General features: G+C 46.6%; 1 protein-coding gene across 8 annotated transcripts in view; it reads left to right on the top strand.

The window, feature by feature from the left end:
• Window positions 1-21672, top strand: part of FRMPD2 (FERM and PDZ domain containing 2) — a 125163-nt gene that overhangs the window by 94938 nt on the left and 8553 nt on the right. For 6 of the 8 annotated variants that reach the window (XM_037729966.1, XM_037729971.1, XM_037729968.1 and 3 more), the window contains 9 exons: window positions 3150-3167; window positions 3768-3973; window positions 6711-6815; window positions 8568-8661; window positions 9545-9630; window positions 11005-11152; window positions 12866-13080; window positions 14739-14837; window positions 19789-20132. In XM_037729966.1, coding sequence (XP_037585894.1) covers window positions 3150-3167; window positions 3768-3973; window positions 6711-6815; window positions 8568-8661; window positions 9545-9630; window positions 11005-11152; window positions 12866-13080; window positions 14739-14837; window positions 19789-20132 — 1315 coding nt within the window. The remainder of the gene's footprint in view (window positions 1-3149; window positions 3168-3767; window positions 3974-6710; window positions 6816-8567; window positions 8662-9544; window positions 9631-11004; window positions 11153-12865; window positions 13081-14738; window positions 14838-19788; window positions 20133-21672) is intronic. The other 2 variants (XM_017504652.2, XM_017504653.1) reach the window with 1 other exon arrangement.

Raw genomic sequence — 21672 nt, 5'->3', positions numbered from 1 at the left:
GGCTTTGTTCATTTATTTTCACTTTTTTTTCTCTAATCTTGCCATCTCATTTTATTTAGTTGTGTTGATCTTCGGTCTCTGATATCCTTTCTTCTGCTTGATCGATTTGGCTATTAAAACTTGTGTATGCTTCACAAAGTTCTCGTGCTGTGTTTTTCAGCTCCATCAAATCGTTTATGTTCTTCTCTAGCCTGGTTATTCTAGTTAGCATTTCATCTAATATTTTTTCAAGGTTCTTAGTTTCTTTGCATGGTGTTAAAACATGTTCTTTTAGCTCAGAGAAGTTTGTTATTACCCATCTTTTGAAGCCTGCTTCTGTCTGCTTGTCAGAATCATTTTCTGACCTGTTTTGTTGCCATGCTGGTGAGTCGTTGTGATCTCTCTGGGGTAGGGGGGGCGCAAGGAGTTCTGTACTTTGATGTTTTCATCCTTTTTGCACTGGTTACTTCCCATCTTCTCTGAGTGGATGTCCTTTCTGTTAATATTGGGGTTATTTCTCCTGTATGAGGCTTTTTTTTTTTTTTTTAAACACAGTTGTCAGTGTGCCACTTAAGACAGTCTGTCCATTGTCTGCCCGTGGAGGCGCTGCTGGGCTGCCTCATTCTCAGCCAGGCTGCTGTTCTTCTTTGTCTGGTTTCCGTACTGGTGGGGTTAGCCCCATCTTCCCAATGGTGGGCTCTTTCCCTCTGCTGAGCCTGCTGTTCCTGGGTGGAGGATGTGTTAACTGTGAAACTCTCTTGGGAGAGGGACTCCAGTTGCTGGATCTTGTGGGGGAGGGGCCTGTCTGGTTGTATTCCCCTCCCCGCTTTCAACTCTCCCTTCTGTGGGATGGGCAGTTCCTTTTCGCAAGCTTTCTTGGTATTAGTCCAAATCTCCGCCCTGGTCTGTGCCAACAAGGCACCAGTCTGGCTGGGGCTGCTGGCCTGGGCTGTCGCCCGGGTCTGTGACTCTGGGTGGTTCTCAGCAAGTCAGCATTTTCCTGGTCTGTATACTGCTGAAGTCTCAGAGTGAATTGCTTTATCTAATACTGAGAACCGAGGAGGTGATGCCCTCCAGATCTTCCATGCCTGATACACTTTCCAGGTGGGGCAGTCCCCTGCCTTGCTTCAGCTGGATGCCTTTGGGCTGCTTTCGCTGCCTTTTTTGGGGGTTAACCCAGCTGTCCTTCTGGATTAAAACCAGTCCCTTTAAAACAAAACCAGTACCTACCTCAGAGACGCAGATATTGCTCTGGTTCTGTCTCACTCACTGGTAGCTGCACTCCGGATAAGTTTCCTTTTGACCATCTTCCCCCAGAGTAAAGCATTTTTTAAATGATGCTTTTCTTCATCCTTTGGATAAGAATGAGAGAGCAACAACTGCCTATATCAAAGGATAATATTGTTATTTTTGTGGGGAGCAAGTTTGAGGGGCTTGGAGGAAGTAATGGAGGAGGCTAACATCCCTTTTCCCTAGTTTCCTGGGACCACTGCTGCTTTTTGGTTGAGTAAACCTGTAAATTAACAGCAGATGTCCTTTAAATTCAGGCTCACGATTGCTTCCTCACCCTCCAGGGGTATTGCACAGTTGCCCCTTATATATAGCAGGACTTCCTGTCATACCAGCCAGCATTTTCCAGGTCCTAAATGCAGGCACTGCATTTGCCTTGCCTTCTGAACACGATGCACACTCTCTTACTCTTGTACATGCACACAATGCCACGCAGCTCCCATGTCCAGAAGCCATGGAAGGCGGAAGGTGGCCATGCTGGGGTTTCAGCCACACACCCCTTATCCCATGGTTGGAGCCTTCCCAGGGGCTGGCCTCAGCACATCCCCGGTGCCAGTCTCTGGCTTGCTGTCTCTGTCAGATTTCCCAGCACCACTGCTGTCCTTTCTGTGGTGGTTCAGCAACCCCTGTGTTTTCTTCCATACCCTCTGCTGATGGGAGCAGTCAAACCCTCCCATGTATTGTCAGGAAACACAATGCAGGTGACTGAATCACAATTCAGCATAGTCCAAGGATGGCCTGCTGTGATGGAGGTTGTCAAAAAGTGGCACTCGAGGTCTGCTATTCTCAAACCACAACCTCACATTAGAATTCCAGACAATGGGTTTCCCACAATGGCTGGGAATAAAATGTCCTTTCACTGTGGGGCCCCAGCCATCTGTTGGCAATGCTGCCTTCATCATGGTGGGGTTTCCTCATGCAGCTGGCCACTGTCAGAGGAAGACGTCTCCATGGCTATGCTGGCTGGGTCTTTGTGGCAGAGACTTGACTACCATGACTTTCTTCTATTTGATTGGGTTCCTGTTAAGGCAGCTGGGCTAGATTGGAGGTCAGGATCGGACAGATAAAATGCTCATCATGAGCATCTGTCATGGTCTACAATATAATCTGAGTTTTAGTTACCTAAAGAAAGTCTTGCAGCTCATATGTCTACTAGGCAGGACACCAGTTGCAGCATGGTTTGACTTTTCAATTTGATCATAAGTCCCATCCTCGCCTCTCATGGAGGATGTGGAAGAGAATGAGCCGATGCTAATGATACTGCCAGAAGGACAATGATGGCACAATAAGTGAATGAAATGGCCGGAAATATAGCATTACGAAACAGTGGCCCTGCCACTCCCTGCTGGATACCTTAGATTTGAAGAACTTCAAATCAAATTCATTAAATCAAATTTATTCAAATTTAATTCATTCAGCATGTAAGTTTAGGCACTCCCCTGAGTGGTGATGAGTATATCAAACATAGTAAATCTACTTGTATTCAGGTCTAAAGAAAATCGAACTGTTATGCCTTCCTCCCACATATATTTGTTGAGCAGCTAATAGGAACATATTAACAGTAGACGCATTTATTGAGGGTCTGCCATGTGCTAAGCTGTGCGTATATGCGTGTGTGTGTGTGTGTGTGTGTGTGTGAGCCATATATATATATGAGGGAATATATATTCTCTCATATATACATATATATTTTTATCTTTCTTTTCATATGTAAAATATTTTCTCTATATATAATCTCTAAGCCTCATCAATTCTACAATATTATTGATATTATCTCTACTATGGATACAGGAAAATTGAGGTTGAGATATGTTAAGTACCTTGCCCAAAGTTTTTCTTTTGATTCACAACCTCATGTTCTTTTCTTTGTTCTATGCCAGGTCAAGAGTCAGACACGGGTAAGCAGGAATCAATGTCCCAGCCTTCGCTCACAGGGGTCTGCAGTCTGGTTATTACCAAGCCTCCCAAAAGGACCTGATATGTTGGTTTTTGGATCACATGGTGATTGCAGATGTGCTCAGTGAGGTCCCCAGGAGAGGCTGTGTTTAAGACACTGCCCACATGCTGGCTGTAGGATTTGGGGCAAGATACTTAATCGTTTTGACTCTGTTTTCTCATGTTTGAACTGGATTATGCCTTCCTGGTGGGTCTGCTGAGAAGATGGGAAGATGTCTATATCTTCCTATGTGTATGTACATCTAAGGTGCCCATCACATGGCCAGAGCTTAATAAGGGAAAGCTGGCCTTATGAGCTTGTTTTGAGCCTGTGCATTCATAGTTGGGTCACTTAAGCTCTACCTAGGTTTCTAAATCACATGTAGAATCTTCCCTTTCTCTAATCTAAATGCAACATCTTTTAGGAGGAGCTAAATTCACATTGTTCCCAAGCAGCTATAAAAGACCTCTTGGTCACTGGAGGAACTCTGTGCCCACATAGGGATGCCACCTAGAAGCCAGCCCTTTTAAGCTGTTGACTTTTTCTTGGCCTGTTTTTGTAGGTGTTTGTGGAAATACCCCAAATGAAGAAAAGAATAGCACAGCCAATTCTGTGGTCTCCTCTGCAGACATCCTGAGCTTCGGGTACCAGGGAAGTTTGTTGTCACACACACAAGACCAGGACAGAAATATTGAAGAACTAGACATGGCTGGGGTACAGAGCTTAGTGCCCAGGTTGAGACATCAGCTCTCCTTTCTGCCGTTAAAGGTAATCATCCTTGGTTCACTTTCTAGATCTGGAGGAAAGAGAACAGGCTGTAGAGCCCAACAGCCTGGCCCCCAGGCCCTTCCTGCCCTCTGTTTATCATGTCAGGTGGATGGAAGTTACTTGGACCCTTTGAGCCACAGCTTCCTCATCTCCAAATGGAAGCAAACGCCTGCATGGCATGGTTGTTGAGAAAAATGTACAGGAGAAGGCTGAGTTCCTAGGGCAGTGCCTGGGTGCAGGCTCTGCGTGGGTGCCTATGGAGTCCTTAGTCATTAATTATAATTGTTATGGTAATAGCAACATGAGGAAGTTGATTGCTGCCATTGGCAAGGCATGGGCAATCAGGCACCTCCTATTCTTGTCTTTGAATTGGTCCTCAAGCTGGGAACTCGGTGGCTTTGCTCTTGACCATACCCTGTGGAAGAAGAGGATGGGACCTGGTGTAGGTGTATGGAGGGCTGTGTGCTCCAGTCCCAGCTCTGCTGTCCTTTGCCATCTCTTTGGACTGTGGGTGGCGTTGTCTCCTTAGGCCCCTCCAAATCCATGCCCCAGCCTCTCCATTCCTCTCTGGGTCCCGCACAGCTGGTGCTCATGGACTGAGTCAGCTTCTGTGTTCTGCTTTGTTCTGCCCAGGAGAAGCCTTGAGAGGAGCCTGCAGTGGTGGATGAGTGAGGGCAGGGTGGCAGTGCTGGGGTCTCAGTGGCACACCTTTCATTCCACTCTCTCCCTATGCTGACACAGATTGGCTGTGTCCCTCTACGAAGAGCACAGCTCCTATCAGGGTCCATTGACCACTCTCTTCTCTCACCCCTCAGGCTCAGGGGTGGTCACAGTGCCCAGTGTCTCCAGCCCCAGATGCTGAGCTGTTATTAATGGTTTCTCCAAAGGCTGCCAAGACCTTTGAAAACAGGTCTTCCATGACCTCTTCTCTCTCACTCAGGCTGAGTGTATGCCCTTCTCATTCTCGCTGGGACAACTTGCCGGTTGAAACAGGCAGGTTATTGCACCCCTTTCAACCTCATTTCTGTTTTGATGACAGAGGTAATGATGCCTGTCCTCAGGCATGGAAACTAAGGTGCCGTGCCCAGTGTTGGGGAGGAAACATTTCTTTTTCTTCTACTCGTCTTAGCTTCATCAGCTGAGGCCCCATAACAGAAGACAGATTAACGAGAGGAAAGCATGCACATGTATTTACTGTAAGTTTTAGATGACATGTGAGCCTTCATATGGAAATGAAGATCTGAAAAAATGGGTCTCTCTGAGCTTGTTTTATAGTGGGCTTGATGAAGAATGGAGAGCCGTGGAGAAATGAGATAAGACACAAAGCAGGATTATGTACGCTAGGGGGAACTCAGCGAGGCCTGCTTGTTCATCTTCCTCTCTGAGTCCCTGTGTCTTCCCAGATAAGATGCTCCATTTTTCCGGATATAGGGAGGGTGTTCTCACTTGAGGGTCTTATGCCCTGCTTCAAGGGAAGGTTAGAAAACCTTTCCTAGGTTTTTGGGCCTGCTTCAAAGGAGAAGGGCAGGGGGAGGTCAGAGAAACCTTCCCGCACACGCTGTTTCTCCAATTCCTTCAATGTGCCAAGGTGCCCTATTTTGAGGTGGTGTGTCTTGACGCCTATCACAAGGATCTGGCATGCAATAAGTCACCATGAATGTCAGTGCCTTCCTATTTGGCCATGGTGCTCACCTGGACAGCACATCCCATGAAGAATTGGTTGCAGGATGTTGGCGGAAGAACAATAATAGTAGCTGCCATTAATTGAGTGCTTATCTGTGTGCCACGTAGTGTCCTGAGCACTTTATATGTGTTAGCTCATGGAAACTCCATGGTAACCCAATGAGATCATTCTTATTATCAACCCCTTTTATAGGTGGGAGACCTGAGGCACAGAGAGCAAAGCAGCACGCCCAAGCTCTCTCAGGGAGCAAGTGACAGAGCCGAGACTGGAATCCAAGTGACTGGCCTCCAGAACCATAACCTTCACCACAGGCCTTCCTCTGGGAGGTCCTCTGTGGCAGAAAGCAGGACAGAGAGGCCTGCAGGCTGGGGCTTCTTTGGTGGCAAACCTGCGAGCTGGTTTCCTGGGCTGGGAACAGTTGAGGGGAGCAAGGGAGCTCTAAGGCCATGCTGACCATGGTGCAGGTTGTAGGACCCAACCCAGACATCGCAGGCTCTTCTGGGTCACATGGCCAGTTTTGTGGCCAGATGACACTGTGCGGCATGGTGGAGTTTACATTCTTACTTCAGATCTCACCCTCAGCAGTTGTTTTGCCCTTGAATTTTAAAATTTAAACAAAATACCTTGCCATCCATGGGGTACGCAAGGTCTCTGAAAGAATCGAGGCTTCATTGTTCAGCTTCCTCCAGCTTATTTTCTTGTGTGTTACTAGAATTTTCTGATGTGCATGGTGATTAGAAAGCACTAAGTAAAGGGAGCAGATGGGACAAAAGATCCCATCTTCTAGGCATAGGGACAGCGGAACATGAACAGTGACCCAAGCCTTCTCTGCCTAGAAATGGTGTCAGCCCAGTCCAGAACTCCCTCATCTTCCTCTTGCCTTGTCTGAGGTCACATGGAGAAGTTCTGATAAAGTTGGAAATGAATCCCCTGCTGGTCTAGTCCAAAGCCCAAGCTTTCTGAGGTGCAATGCTGCCTATTCATGAGAGCAGGTGAGAGCTAAGAGGTGCCACCTGCCTTCATCTCTTCTTTATTTTTGTTTGTTTATGGCAGGGCCCTGGTTCTTCTTGTCCTCTGTCACCTCCAGAAATCAGTGCTGGTGAAATCTACTTTGTGGAACTGGTTAAAGAAGATGGGACACTTGGATTCAGTGTGACTGTAAGAGTTTTTAGGACAGCTTGAAAAGCAATTAATAAGATGTCCCTCCAGAGCCTGGGTGGACATTTCACTCAAATGGCAACCTCTGACAGTGTGCCCAGCAAAGTGTGCACAAGTGCAAGGGGTGAATAAAGTCAGTGGGGGCCTGCATTGGGGGATGAGTTCAGAGACAAACAGAGAGTGAGTAACCTCAGGCTGGGCAGGGCATGCACTAGGGAGCTCCAACCACATGGGGATGCAGTGTGGGCAGAGTTGGGGGATGTGTCCTGCCTCTGAGGTCAAGCTGGACTGCAGAGAGAGGGAAGCAGAGTTGGGCTTCAGGGACAGAAGCTAAAGGGGAGAGGGGCAGTCCACTGTCATTCAGCACAGCATCAGTGTAGAGTCTTTTGCTCAGACCTCCCAGGGCCAGACCTCCATAAGGACTGGCACTTTGCATTTGGTTTCTGAGTTCCACCTGGTAGACCCTTGTGGAGGGAGATCACCTGTGTAACTGTGATTACCCAAGAAATTGGGGAATGGTACACACAAAGCTGGTGAAAATCCAGTCGGAGGTTGGAAGGTGTTGCTTTTATTACTGAGCATTGAAAGTGATCCGTTCCCTTGACAGCCTGGAATGGGTCTAGATATCAGAAATGTCACTGTTGGATTTAATTGTTGATGAGAAATAGAATGGCACTTCCCATCAAAGTAAGGAAATGCTATGGCTGAGTAAAATTTCCACAGGAAATTCAAGACATATGTGGATAGAGGGCATCCTTTGCTTTCCCCTGTGATAATGCTGTGCACGTGGAGCAAGGATATATGTTTTGTTGTACCCTAAGCTTGCAATGGAACTTGTCATCAGTAGATGATTTTAAGGGATCAAGTAAGAAACCAAGCAGTAAGGCTAATGAATCCATGTAGAGTGAACAGGCTGTTACCAGATATGGTCAATTTATTCTTGGCTTGGGGTAACAGCCTTATCAGACACCAAATATAGCTATTTCTCATCCAAAAAGCTCACTAAGTTTTGGGTTATTCACAAATATATATTTGCTGAGAAGAGGTTGGTGGTTTCCTTTGGCTGGCAAAAACTTGGATTTTCTTTGCAGATATTTAATTTCAAAAATAATTTCTGAAATGTCTCACTCAAGTCCAAATGGCCATTAAACACATGAAAAACACTCAAACCCGGGAAAAGCCACAGGAATACAAATTAAATTAAAATGAATTTTTAAACTTTATATCCACCAGCTTGGCCAAATATAACTGGTGGAATGTAGAAAAATGGTAACTGTCATACAAAACTGGTAGAAATGTGAGTGAGTGTGTCCATATTCACATAGGAATGCAATCTGGCAACATTTATTATAATGAAAAATGCACATATCCTTTGGCCCATCAAAGCACACAAGACGTGCCAGGCACAAGCCGTCAGGCCCAGAGCCGTATCCATCTATGTTGGTTGCTACCTATAGAGAGACAGTGGTGCATCCCATGTGACCAGTTGCTGAGCACCTGGCATGTATCAGTGCCTGGGCTGGGGACATGCCCAGATCTCTCACATAGCTTCTGTTGTTAAGCTTATGGACACCTAATCTTATTGCTCTGTGGAGAATACAATCTAAACAAACGAATACAGAAGACAGTGCCAGTTGGAGGTGAGGTCACAGGATAGAGTGGTGGGCAGGTGGGGACTCCCTTAGCTGAGGAGGTTAGGGAGGCTTCGGGAGGAGGACAGATGGGTGGTGAGTTTTTCATTGTGTTTTTCAGGGTGGCATTAACACCAGTGTGCCCTATGGTGGTATATATGTGAAATCCATTGTTCCTGGAGGACCAGCTGCCAAGGAAGGGCAGATCCTGCAGGGTGAGAGATGGGGTTGCATTGGGAGCTCTGGGCTCTGTGACGAAAAGAGCCCTGGACTGGGAGGGGCAGCCTCCAGGCCTTGCCCTGCTCCCTTTCTGAAAACTCGTGCAAATGATTGCTTCTCCAGGTCATGCTTTCCTCACCTGAAAAGGGGGTGATAGAACTTGCCCCACCCATTTGATAGGTTGGAGGGTCTGCAGCGGCACACTGGGAAGCATAGGTGATAGAAAAATAGTAGAAGCCTTAAAAGACTTGTATTATTCTTTGGCCTTCATAGGAGAACACACTGCTTCCCTTGGAGGACAAGTGGGCCTCAGTAGCCCTACTCTCACATCCGGGGAGGACACCTCAGCCTTCTCTCTGCCCTTGCTCAGTTCCCACTGCCCTGATGGAAGGGAATGATTTTTACTGGTCTCCAAAACTGCCAGAATTGAGCCAAAATGAGAATCTAGGATCTTACTCATCTCCATCTCTTCTGGAATTCTGGTGTCCCCGAAATCAGCCATGTCTCCCTGACCTTTTTTGAAATAAAAAAAATACATCCTGGAGATATAAATATCTAAGTGACTTGAAAATACTTTCAAAAACGGTTTCACAGGAAAACAGGAGGAAGGATAAGGTTGAACATAGCTGGCTCAACCATTCTGTGAGCCAATAATAGAAAGGCTTTTATATCCTTGATCTGTGATGTGCCTGAGAAGGAGGGAGCGAGGCTGCTCAGAGAGGCAGGATTCCTGCTGACTCCAGGGGGATGCCTGGCACCTCTGCTTCCTGTCCTGCTTCTCCAGGCTGCATGGAGGGGCACCAGACAGTGGCCTCACGGAAGGGAACTTTCTGCAGCCCCAGGTGCCGGGTCATGACATCACATCCATCCCTTTCCCAGGTGACCGGCTCCTGCAGGTGGATGGAGTGAGTCTGTGCGGCCTCACCCACAAGCAGGCTGTGCAGTGCCTGAAGGGGCCTGAGCAGGTGAGTGGACCATTACTGACCAGCTTCCCTTCCTTCTGGAGCTTTCCTGGACAACATCAGAAGCTGAAATTGCCTCTGGGTGGGAGGGAGGCAGGCAGGAAACAAGACTTTTTCTTTGTTAGTTTTTTCTCTTCTATTTCTTCTGCTTACTCTCACTTTTCTGTAGGGATGTGAAAGCCAGGAGGTAGCAGACAGATGTTTCCAAGTAAAAAAAACTCACCCCCTGTAGACAGCCTTAGAAACTTACTGGTGGCTTGCCTGGATTCTGAGAATCAGACAGTGGAACAGAGGAGATGGAGTGAAGCGACCGCTCCAGCCTGGCTCTGTCTGCCCCAACCCTGCTAGCCCTGTGTCCACGGGCTCTTGGGCCTTCTTACCTCCCTACCTTTGATAGGATGATCCCACCCTGCTCCCTGTTCATGCCATTCCCCCCACCCTGTGTGGTGCCCACCAGGGCCTGAGTCAGAGTACCCTGGGGTTCTTTTCCTCACAATGAGGTAGGAATTCAGGATGCCAAGAGCAGAGCCTTTCATCATTTGTGTCCCCTTTATTCTCTGCCCCACAGTAACTCAATGCTACCCTATTGTGCCAAGTCCTCTGCCTGAGGGTAGGTGCCTCTAACTGCCCTAGTGTTCTGGGCCACAGAGCTGGCATCATCCTCTCTTGGCAACTAAAGAGTCAACAGAGACAGGAAGGATTCCCGAGGGACCTTCCAGCAAGCTGTGGGGCAGTGTTCTGGCCACTTTTTGCTTTCTTTCCCAAAGTGGTCTTCTGGTGTCTGGTGACATTTGCTTATATTAGTGACTTTGGTTGACCTATCTTGAGAACAGAGCCATAATTTATTGGCAGGTGTGCAGGCAGGGTCCAGTGAGCCAAGGTAACTGGAACTTGCCACAGCCCAGCGGGACACTGGCAGTGAGAGAGGGGGTAGCGCAGGGGTAGGGGTGGGGTACTAGGGAGTTGTTACTGTTGGGGAATGTTCACGTCTTAGAAACCTGATCAGGGAGAGCTGGACCACTCCAAGTGTGGCCGCTGGCAGGTTAATGGAGGGGGATGTTCCCTGTTCTGAGGGAGCCAACGCGAGGGGAGGAGTGTTTTAGGAAGAAGGAGGAGGGGAAGCGAGGGTGAGTGAGGGAGGACGATGAGTGTGGCACTGTGTATGTGAAGTGCAGGTACCTGCGTGCTTCCAGGTGCACTTGTCTAATAAGCACTGAGAAACCTGGGCCTAGATCCCAGTGCATAGGCTAATGGAGAGTTTCCAATGAGGCTGCTTATTGGAAACATTCGATAATTAAGAAGAATTTGCAGAGTCAAGGGAGTGCCTCCTGGTTGCCATATGAGGTGTAACCTGACTTTGTCCACCCTTCCTTCTAGGTTGCAAGACTGGTCTTAGAGAGAAGAGGCCCCAGGACTACACAGCAGTGTCCTTCTGCTAATGACAGCATGGGAGATGAACACACGGCTGTTTCCTTGGTAACAGCCTTGCCTGGCAGACCTTCGAGCTGTGTCTCAGTGACAGATGGTGAGAGGAGAGAGAATTGAGTGTTACTATTGTCATGTTATTGTGTGCCGCTTTTGAATTGTCGGGTTGAAAGAGAAAGGCAGGAAGGCTTCCTCTGGGTTTTGAAAGGAAAGTGAGCCGTGGGGATCATGCTGAGATCGGCTTTCTCATGGAAGCCCATCTCATGGAATAGGTTTCTGGAAACAAATACATTTCCCCAAAATGATTTCTAGGCATCGTTTTGCCGCCAGCTTTCCTCAGTCCTCTGATCAGCCGCCAGAATGTTCATGTTTGTGTGAGTATTTAGGATGAAATTGAGTGAAAGGGTCATACATTTTCAGATATATTTGGCTTCACAGTCCAGCCTAGTCATTTGTAATAAGGTAATCTGAGGAATGACTAGGTAGGTTGGGAGAGGAACGTTCAGGAATCTAGCCTTGTTATTAGCATCATTTTAAAAAACAAATGAACCATCAGTTTAGAGGGATGTAACTGCATGTTTTCTGATGGGTTGCCCCTCTGCACTTCCCTTGTGATTTTGGTATTTGCCAGGAACACATTTATTTCCTCAATAAGAATGATGTGGTCCTTAGCCATGTTTTAGTTCCTTCATAGAGATTTCCTGGTTTTGCTGCAGAAGATGCAAAGCAGATTGAATGCAAGGCAGCCATAGGGTTGGGGTGGGGCAAAGGGGGAACACTTCTGCTTAAATGAAGTCTCCTCTGTCCTTACCTCTTTGCTCACTCCCATGGGGCCTTTGAGAAGCTGACTCCAATGAGTGGAGGAGGCCTTATGGCGATGGTAGAACTAGTCATGCGACACATCTTCACATAACTGCTTCACAGGCTTCCACTCTTGCCCTGGTGAAAGTTTGCCAGTCTCTGCTCTGTCCCTCTGTGCGTTGATGCCAGCTGGGTTGCTGGTATCACAGAGGCAGCCCAGAGGCCTCTTTGGTGGACAGACCATGTACTGTTTTGTCTTATGGTCAGCCTACATGGGCAAATAAAATGGCAGCTAAAGCATTGTCCGTAGAGTTGGCCATAATTTTCTCCATGGTCTCATTAGGCAAAATTTAGTTTCAAGCATACTACAAAATGACTAGGGTTCTAAAGGAATAATAGGAATATATGTGATACAAGTTTTAACTAAATGCCAAGAGTGTGTTGTATATGCCGATCAACTGTGTCTTTATGTGTAAAGATAGTTGAGCTGTCTGTAATTGTGCTCTTCAGTATGGTAGCCACTTGCCACATGAGGCTATTGAGGACTTGAAATATGACCAGTCTAAATGGATAAAATATATATTGGATTTTGAAGGCTTAGTTTGTAAGAATAAAAAATATCTCATTAATAATTTTTTTCATATTGATGACATGTTGAACTAGTCATATTTTAGATATATGGGGTTAAATAAGATTATAGTATATTTAATTTGTTTCCTTTTACTTTTTAAACTGTTTTATTTGTTCTTTTTTAATTTGCTGTTTTATTTTAATGTAGCTATTTGAAAACTTCAAAATGGCATTTGTGGTTTGTATTTATAACTCACATGATATTTTATTGGACAGCACTAATCTATAACATGCATAATGTACTCTGTCATAAAAATTAGCAAAAGAATTATTTTAATGTAAAAGAAACAATCCATCTACTTGATAATTTGCATTTTGAGGCTGGTCAATTTCACTTGTAATCTACTGAAGAATTTGTTTTTATCAACATCCCACACTACAGGTCTTAAGTTTGAAGTCAAACTAAAAAAGAATGCCAATGGTTTGGGATTCAGTTTTGTGCACCTGGAGAAAGAGAGCTGCAGCCACCTCAAGAGTGATCTTGTGAGGATCAAGAGGCTATTTCCAGGGCAGCCAGCTGAGGAGAATGGGGCCATTGCAGCTGGTGACATTATCCTGGCCGTGAACGGAAGGTCCACGGAAGGCCTCATCTTCCAGGTGCTGGGGGCACGGGCAGTGCAGCTCTGTGTGCAGGCTGGCCCCAGCTGTGCCTCTTGCTGGCCTGCCGCTGTAGGGAAAACTCTGGGCTCTCGAAAATCACACCAGCAGCCTGGATTTTAATCACATAAAGAGTAATTAGTGGTACCCTCTCACATTTAATTTAAAATCTCTGTTTTTAAACATCTGACCTTGAGTCAGCCTTGCTTCTCACTGGGTTCATGAGTGAAGCTGAAGATAAAGCCCTGGCCTTTGTGCAGGCTGGCGCCTCTTCACACACATCCTGGGAGGTGGGCGTGGGGCTGAAGGGACTGGAGTGGGTCCTTTTCCTCTCTCCTTCCCATTTCTCTACTAAATTTACAGATTTTGATACATTATTACACTGATTGTCCTGCCTATGATCTAAAATGTAATTTAAGAAAAAGAGAGAGTAATGAAATATTGTATATATTAGACAGTCCTGGAAGAAAATTGAGTCATTTGAGGAACATTTAATAAAGGTGTGGGCAGGTTGCTAGGAAGCTCAAGGGAGCATGTTGTGGCCTGGGGCTGGGCAGGGTGGAATGCAGTTACCTTACCCTGAGGCCAAAGGGGATGAGAAAGAGCAGTTTTCCCACCCTAGGAATGGAGAGCCGGTGGAGGGCACACACTGGCATAAGCTCTCGCCTTGGCTGAGGTTGTAGTCATCCCTTGGCAACCTGAAGGGAGGAATCCTGGAAGCCGCAATGACCTCTGCACCTCCCTGTCTCCGTCTGCTGCCATGTTCCCCTAGCCGAACCCAACAGGAAGCTTCAGCCCTCATAGGTCAGCTCCAGAAACACAAAGCAAGATGGACAAAGGGGACAGTGGCTCTGGGCAGGGCAGGGGAGAGGTTTCTAGAACAGCGTATGCTTGGGTTGAAGAGCATACCTTCATCCGTCCATCTCCTGATCCAAGAACCCTTCTCTGAGAACCACTGCTGGGCTGGCAACTCTGTGAGAGACTGAAGACAGAGAGGAGGGTAGCTCATGCAGCCTCAGAGCTCAGGGACAGAAAACACCAGTGATAGCAGGAGATATGCATCCTGTGAGATGAAAGCCCATGCTGCAGTGCTCACACCAGTGAGCCAGGAAAGAAGTGCATCCCTTGGATGTCAAGGACCGGGGAGTGTCTGGATCAGTAGTTCTCAAGAGGGGATCACTTCCCTCTCAGGGGACAGTGGCAGGCAGAACCAGAACTGTGTCCTAGGCCTCGGAGCTTGCATTGAGGGCAAAGCAAGTCAGCCAGAGTGTGCAGCAGGGGAAGGACTCAGTTATATCTGCACTGTGGAAAACTATCCTTAAGCACTGTGGAGGGAGGCATGTGAGTGACACTGGTGAAGGCAGGGAGCAGAGAGGTTACTGCAATATTACAGGTGAGAGGTTCCCAGAACCCAAGCTGCACAAAGGTGATACACAGCCCAGCATCTTCCATCTTCTTTGTGGAAGCTGCAGGCCACTGATCTTGGTTCCTTGTACTTTGAAAAGTTAGGCCCACAGTGGTGTCCTCCGGAGTTCTCTGGAGTGAGAAATGGATTAAGGTGCAGGGGGAGGAGCCAGCGCCTGGGACACAGGGGGAGAACATCGCTGCATCCAGGTGATGCAGGCCCGGATCTAACAGTGGGTCTTGGTTTCTCGTAGGAGGTGTTACATTTACTGAGAGGGGCCCCACAGGAAGTCACGCTCCTCCTTTGCCGACCCCCTCCAGGTGCGCTGCCTGAGATGGAGCAGGAATGGCAGGTAGGCTGCAGTGTCTTCTATGCTCTCTACCTGGCTCTGGTTGAGCCCCCCTTTTCCTGACTCTAGTGGGTTCCTAAGAGGGTTTTAGGTAGGTTCAGTGCCACCTCCTTTCACAGGGGCAGGAAAATAGCTAGCTCCCGAACCTCAGTAGGTCTCCTTCCTCTCCCTCATTCTGCCCCTCCCAACATTTGGGTCTTACTGTAGATGTTTACATGTTTAGACTTCGGCTATGAAACTTTTAGGGCCAGGCTCTCTGGAAGCCCAGGCATCAGAGAGGCGGGCCCGGGAGGAAGGAGAGTAGACAAGAAGCAGACCAAGGGCATTTCCAATAAGAGTTTCCATTCTGGGAGATGAAGTAGAAAATAGGATATGTGATTACCCTCCTAAGCATGAAATAGGCATGTGCGGTCTAGTGCAAAGAAGAGAGGCATTGGAATCAGGAAAATAGGGAGTTTTACCTTGACGTCTATATTAGTCAGTTTCCCAGAGAAATAGAACAGCTAGAATGAGAGTGTGTGAGTGTGCGTGTTTATATATGAAGAGACTGAGAGAAAGAGAAAGAGATTTCTTATAAGGATTTGGCTCATGTGATTATGAGGGCTGGCCAGACCAAATTCTATAGGGTAGGCCAGGAGGTCAGAGACCCAGGGAAGAATTAATAGAGAAGATCAAGCCCAAAGGCGATCTGGAAGCAGGACTCCCTCCTCCTCGGGGAGGTCAGTCTTTACTCAAGGCCTTCAGCTGACAGCATGGGGCCACCCCATTATGAAAGACAAGCTGTTTTACTCAAAGTTTGCTGATTTAAAGGTCAAATCACATGTAAAAAGAACACCTTCACAGTGACGTCTAGATGGTGTGTGACTGCTTATCTGGGTACCATGGCCTAGCCAAGTGACAGATACGATTACCCATTACCATGCCTTCTTTGGAGTCCCTAGGAAACAGATTTTGCAGCAGTGATGTGAATGCAGAAGGTTTTATGTGGCCTGAACTTGAGAACATCCTGTAAGGGTGACAGAAGTGGGGTGGGGCAGAAGGATAGATCAATATGCAGGTATAACCAGAGCCTCAGCTGATCCTGGAAAGCCCTGGAGCAGAGATGGCCCCTTGGAGTTTCCCTGAATTGGGGCAAGAGAACCTGTGCCTTTGTGTACTGTCTTAACCAGCTCTGGGGTGTGGGCTGCCCCAAGGGAGGGGAGATGAGGCGGTGGGGTGAGAGTCTCAGTCCTGGAGGGGATCTGGCAGGTACCTGGATCACCTGTACCTGCTGTGCTGCGTGGGCCTGAGGCAGTTCCCTATCCTCTCTAGGCCTCATGATTCCTCATCTCTAGGATGTGGATAAAAATGATCACTTAATTGACTGAGGGTGACACCATCACTAGGGACAATAAAAAAAAATTGATGACCCAGATCCTGTTGATGCTTAGACTCCAGAACATCATTTGACATAGCCTCTAGGGAGAGAAGAGCTATGGGAAAGATATCTGAAAATTGCTGGTTTGGAAAAGAAGGTAGATGACAGCAATTGTGTTAAGAAACCGAACCAGGTGAGAGAGGGCCAAATTTCACACACACAAATTCAGGCCAAGGTGCTGGGACCCTGTGTTTTTCTTGAAATATCTAGGAAATCCTAGGGAAAAATCAATCTTTCCATTCTGGAGAATAGCCCCTCCGAGAAGAGCCCACAGAAATCTAGCAGGAAGGGTGCGGGTGAGGTGTGGTGGGTGAGCTTTCCCTCCTCATATCTGAAGGCCAAGTAAGAGAAGGATTGTGATTTGTCTGGGTGGCGCCAGTGGTCAGGTTGCAGAGCAAGAGGCAGCAGCTCTGAGGAGTAAACATCAGTCCACCAGGTCAAGCAGCTCTGAGGAGGAGGCAGCCATGCCCACATCTGGTGTAAGGGTATTTCAGGCAGAAGAAATGGCATGAATAAAGGCCCTGATATGGGAACCCACTTGGATATTTGAGGGACAACAAGACAGCAGGTGTGCTTGGGTCATCATTAATGAAGCAGAAGGAGAAGAAGTTGTAGAGGCGGCAGGGACTGACCCTGGAGGGCCTTGGAGATCAGAGGAGCATGATGCCACCATCCTGAATGCAGTGGGAAGCCACTGGGCTGGCATGCAGGGTTAAGCAGGAAATGCCCTCCTCTGTTCTTCAGAGGGATCAGTAGGGTTGCTGGTGGACAGGGACTGGAGGAGGTCAAGCAGCAGTCATCCAGGTCAAACATGACGTGGCTTGGACTTAGGCCATATCAGAAGAGTTGTTAAGAAGCAGCCAGATTTGGGATACATCTGGGAGGTGGAGTCCAGGAGACGACTTTGTGATTAGGTGTGGGTATGAGGAAAGAGAGCAATCAAGCTTTGGCATGAAGAAGCCTCAGGGGAATGGTGGTACCACCAAGGCAGGGTGAAGGATGGGTAAGAAGGTAAAAATCCCGATTTTCCTGATTCCACCACCTCTCTTCTTTGCACTGGATCAAACATGCCTATTTCATGCTTTAGGGGGGTAATCATAGACCCTGTTTTCCACTTCATCTCTCTTAGTACTGGTTACCAAGAGAGGGACTGCTTACAGGGGCTGGGGAAAGTTATTTGGGGTGCATGGAGGAGAAACAACAGTTCTTGATAGCACATAAAACTGAGATGTTTATAGACTATCCAGCAAAGATGTCTATTAGGCAGTTATGGAGAATAAGTAGGAGGTCAGGGCTGGAAAAAGTGAATTTGAGAGTTGTCAGCCTATAGAGGTCATGTAAAGCCATGAAATGGTTGAGATCACCTTGTGAAAGAGTGCAGATATGGTCAAGAAGAGGGCTAAGAAGTCAGCACACAGCACACCAACATTGAGAGACTTGGTACAGAGATGGGACAGCATATGAGATTAAGATGGGGCCTGGGAATTGGTGGACAAGCCAAGCAAGGGTGGGGCTCATGGTCAACTCCATGTAAGTAGGGCAAACCAGCAAGGAAGCTCTCCGAAAGTGGGGAGGGACCCACTTTGTTGAACGTTGCTGAGAGAGAGGGTGAGAGGACAGATAACTGTTCTTCAGCTTTAGAAAGACAGAGGTCACTGGGGGCCCTGGTGTGGGCTCTTTCTATTGGGTGGTAAGGATAGAAGCCTGGTGCGAGTGGGTACAAGAAAGAAGGAGGGAGGAGTGGAAAGTGAGAAGAGACACTCGTCTAAGAGGTTGCCACAAAGTAGAGCACAGAAATGCGTGGCGAGAGGTGGAAGGGGAGGCGGGGGTAGGGGTGCAGGCTGCTCAGTGGAATTTTCTGCGGGAAGATGAAGAGTTCTCATCTGAATACGTCCATTCTTACTGTGAGGGCAGAGGCAAGGTCAGGGTGGAGTTGTTGGAAACTTGACGGGAGACACAAGATGAGAAATAATTTAGAGAGCAGAGGTGGAAAACTGAAGTGATTAAGGACAGAGAGAAAGATTATCTGGAAGTCTTGACTGCCCATTTGACATCTGTAGTCACACAGTTGAAGTGAATCTAGTCAGAGGCTCAGGAGCAGGTAAGGTTCACACAGTTTTAGCAGGAATTAAAATAGAAACCCAGAATCTGCAAGTAACATGTGATGAAGGAAGAGAAGGGCAAGGAGGTGGGAGCTCAGGGTCTTCCTTGTCTGTAAGTGAGCATTTAGGGGCAGAGCCATGGAATCTAAGCAGAATAAGAGGCATTCCAGAACACGTGTGTTAGGGAAAGGGAGGTGGAGTGATGATGAAAAGCAGCAGCTCCATGGACTGGAAGTCTTGGAGCGGGGAAGGATCACTGGAGAGCGTGTCCAGGACAATGAGCTGGAAGGACAGGATAGGTTAAAAAACAGATTTCGGAGGTCTCTCCAAAAAGTGCGAAAATGTGATTAAAATATGTTCTTTCTATTTTATGTCATCCATTTAAAATTTTGATTTTTAGTGTGTCCTTTATAAATGTCCACAGTCTATCAGAAGAGTAGTAAGTGTTTAGGATTTATAATTAAATAAATTTGCACATTTGTGGATGTGTCCCTCTCATTGCTAAAGATGTACAATCAGAAAGGTGGGGAGACCACTCGTTGGGGTGGTTCCTCTTTTGTAGGTGAGGGCGTGGGTGGGATCCCAGCCATGAGCTCTATTACATCAGGGATAGAGACCATGGCATGGCAGTGCTAGAAGACAATTTTCAGGAAAAGGTAAAATCATGATTCTCGTACAGATATAAAAATGAACACGTTAAAGATTTTATTTAACTCATTCAATCAGGGGACCAGGCAGATGTTAAAACTGGCTCAAAAGAGATTTCAAATGACCTAATTTATTTATAGAATTGTAAAATAGCTCAAAGACAGTGGAGACAGCTAGAATCAGAGAACCCAGCAGGTTCTGCTGTAGATAAAAGGAGTTTTCTTCTGAAACACAGATTGTTTTTTTGTAGAAGGTTGAGCAGTGGCAGCAAGACATAGCACATCATCAAAATCAGAACTTAAAGGCTGACAAGGGTGTGAGGAGATGAGACGAAGCAAGTCACGTCTGGGGAAGTGAAGGGGAGACCCAGGAAAGAACCTTATCATGATGGGGTGGGAGATGGGGGCAAGCCCTGCAATGACCAATGGAGATGAAGACACTTAAAAAGAAAACATTTCTTATTAGAAAGTGGAATAGAGTCATTGCTTTGCATATTTATCTTTCATTTTTATCTTTGTCTAAATTTTGCAAATATTTTTCATTAAAAAATAAGGCTCATATTTATTGAGAGCTTCCACAGCCCCCCAGGCTAAGGCGCCTGAGTGTGTTGCCCAGGGTCCGGCGGGAGCATGTGGAGGAGCTGGGATGCTATGGTGATAGACAGAACTCAAAGCCCACCTTGTAATTGCTCTGATCTACAATCATATGGGGGAAAAAATCTTTCTATTTTTTAAAAAAAAACATTGAGCAGCATGGAGCCAGTAATCAGTAGCATTTCTTTTAATAGACACCTGAATTCTCAGCTGACAAAGAATTCACCAGGGCAACATGTACTGACTCATGTACCAGCCCCAGCCTGGATCAAGAGGACAGCTGGAGGGACAGTGCCTCCCCAGATGCAGGGGAAAGCTTGAGTCTCAGGCCAGAGTCTTCTCAAAAGGCCATCAGAGAGGCACAATGGGGCCAAGATAGAGAGAGACCTTGGGCCAGTTCCTTGACACATTCTCCCGAGTCCCACCCTCATTTATGCAAACTTCACCAAGAAAGAGACACATCAACATTGGCGACCTCTTTGGAAAAGGATGTGAGGCAAAACTGCTATTCAGTTTGTGATATCGTGAGACTTGGAAGGTAAGAATCACCACATTTGCAGATATTTTGTAAACTGAATGCATCTCATTGCTAGAAAATTATAATCAAGCCGTCAATAACTATGCTTGGATGCTTTTTGTGCCCAGCACTGTTCCAGGCATTTAGAAGACAGGTTGCAACAAGAGAAACATAAGGCCTGGAGCTGCTGAGACCACCTGTGAGCTTTTGGGAAAAGCAAACCCTACCCAGACCACAATTGTCCCTAACATGTCTTGGAGGCTGTAGATGGCAGGCCTCAGGTTTTCTCCTGGCCCACAAAACCTTGTTCTGTATCCTCCATGACCTCTTAAAGCAGTGTAGTAAGAAAGAAGTTCTTATATGCATCCTCGCTTCTATTGCTACTGTGATGCTTTATTAACAACAACTTTTTATTGCTAATATAATGCTTTATTAATATCAGCTTTTCAAAAAGAATGACGGGGTCTTGCTATGTTGCGCAGGCTGAATTCAAAACTCCTGGGCTCAAGTAATCCTCCTACCTCAGCCGGTCAAGTAGCTGGGTCTACAGGCACCAGCCATCATGCCTAGCTACACCAGTTTTTGTTTTCTGAACACATCTATATCTTCAAGACCACCCTGCGACATTCGCTTTCACAGTCATTTTTAATTTAGTCTGCATTTTTGTGCCCATCCATCTGTAAGTATTTCTGGTTCTCAGAAATACTATGCTGAGGGAACACATGGTCTTTGACAAGTACTTATTATACAAGGTGCTTGGAAACTTGTAGGGAGCAGACAGAGGGCTGTACATGTAGGGTAAGACCTGCTTCTAGGCGTTTGCCAGCCAGAGGTCTGGGTATAATGCAGGCAAATTACAAAGGGCACTTGTTTGTGTGTGACACTCTATAAACCCACTGAAATTAAATGGCTCTCATTTGGTGTTCCTCCTAGAAGACTGTCAAAGGTAGATTCATAGGGAATGGTAGTCCCTGTGAAGTGCGAAGCAGTGGCGTAATACCATTGGACCTGGTGAGAGCCATGACAAACAGGAGCCTGGCATGCATTCCCTAAAACCACCCAGATAGAAAACTTTGAAGAACGCTGTGTCAGCCAAACAAGAGCTAACTGGTTTGCAAAGTAGAACAGGGTGGACAAGCACATTGATCAATGACATTCATATTCATTGTCTGATAATGTATAATATAAGTGTATTTATAGTACCTTACAATTGTAGTCTAGGCAGTAATTGACATACTTGATAAAATAATAAAGAAAATAACCTAGAGATTTGTCCAAGGACAACCATTACCATGATCTTAAAGAACATATAAAAGGAACTGTACTTTCCTGCAGGCAGGAGGCACTTGTTTGGATATTTAAAGGTTTTGCTGCCAGATAGTTTGGGATAACGAACAGTGACCCTGGGAGCTGAATTATAAAGTGGCTCTGGGTATAGGTATAAGCTGGGAATTTGCTGTAACAGGTGCCTTTAATTTAATACAGTCAAAAGCTACTTAAAATGGTATTTTAAACTGTTAGTGTAGGCAGTCACTGTTTCATTCATTAAATTACAGAAAAT

Source organism: Cebus imitator, unplaced genomic scaffold (genome assembly GCF_001604975.1).
Source record: "Cebus imitator isolate Cc_AM_T3 unplaced genomic scaffold, Cebus_imitator-1.0 Scaffold326, whole genome shotgun sequence".
Lineage (NCBI taxonomy): Eukaryota > Metazoa > Chordata > Mammalia > Primates > Cebidae > Cebus > Cebus imitator.
The sequence above is the reverse complement of the archived record's forward strand: the minus strand, read 5'-3'. Positions and strand labels throughout refer to the sequence as shown.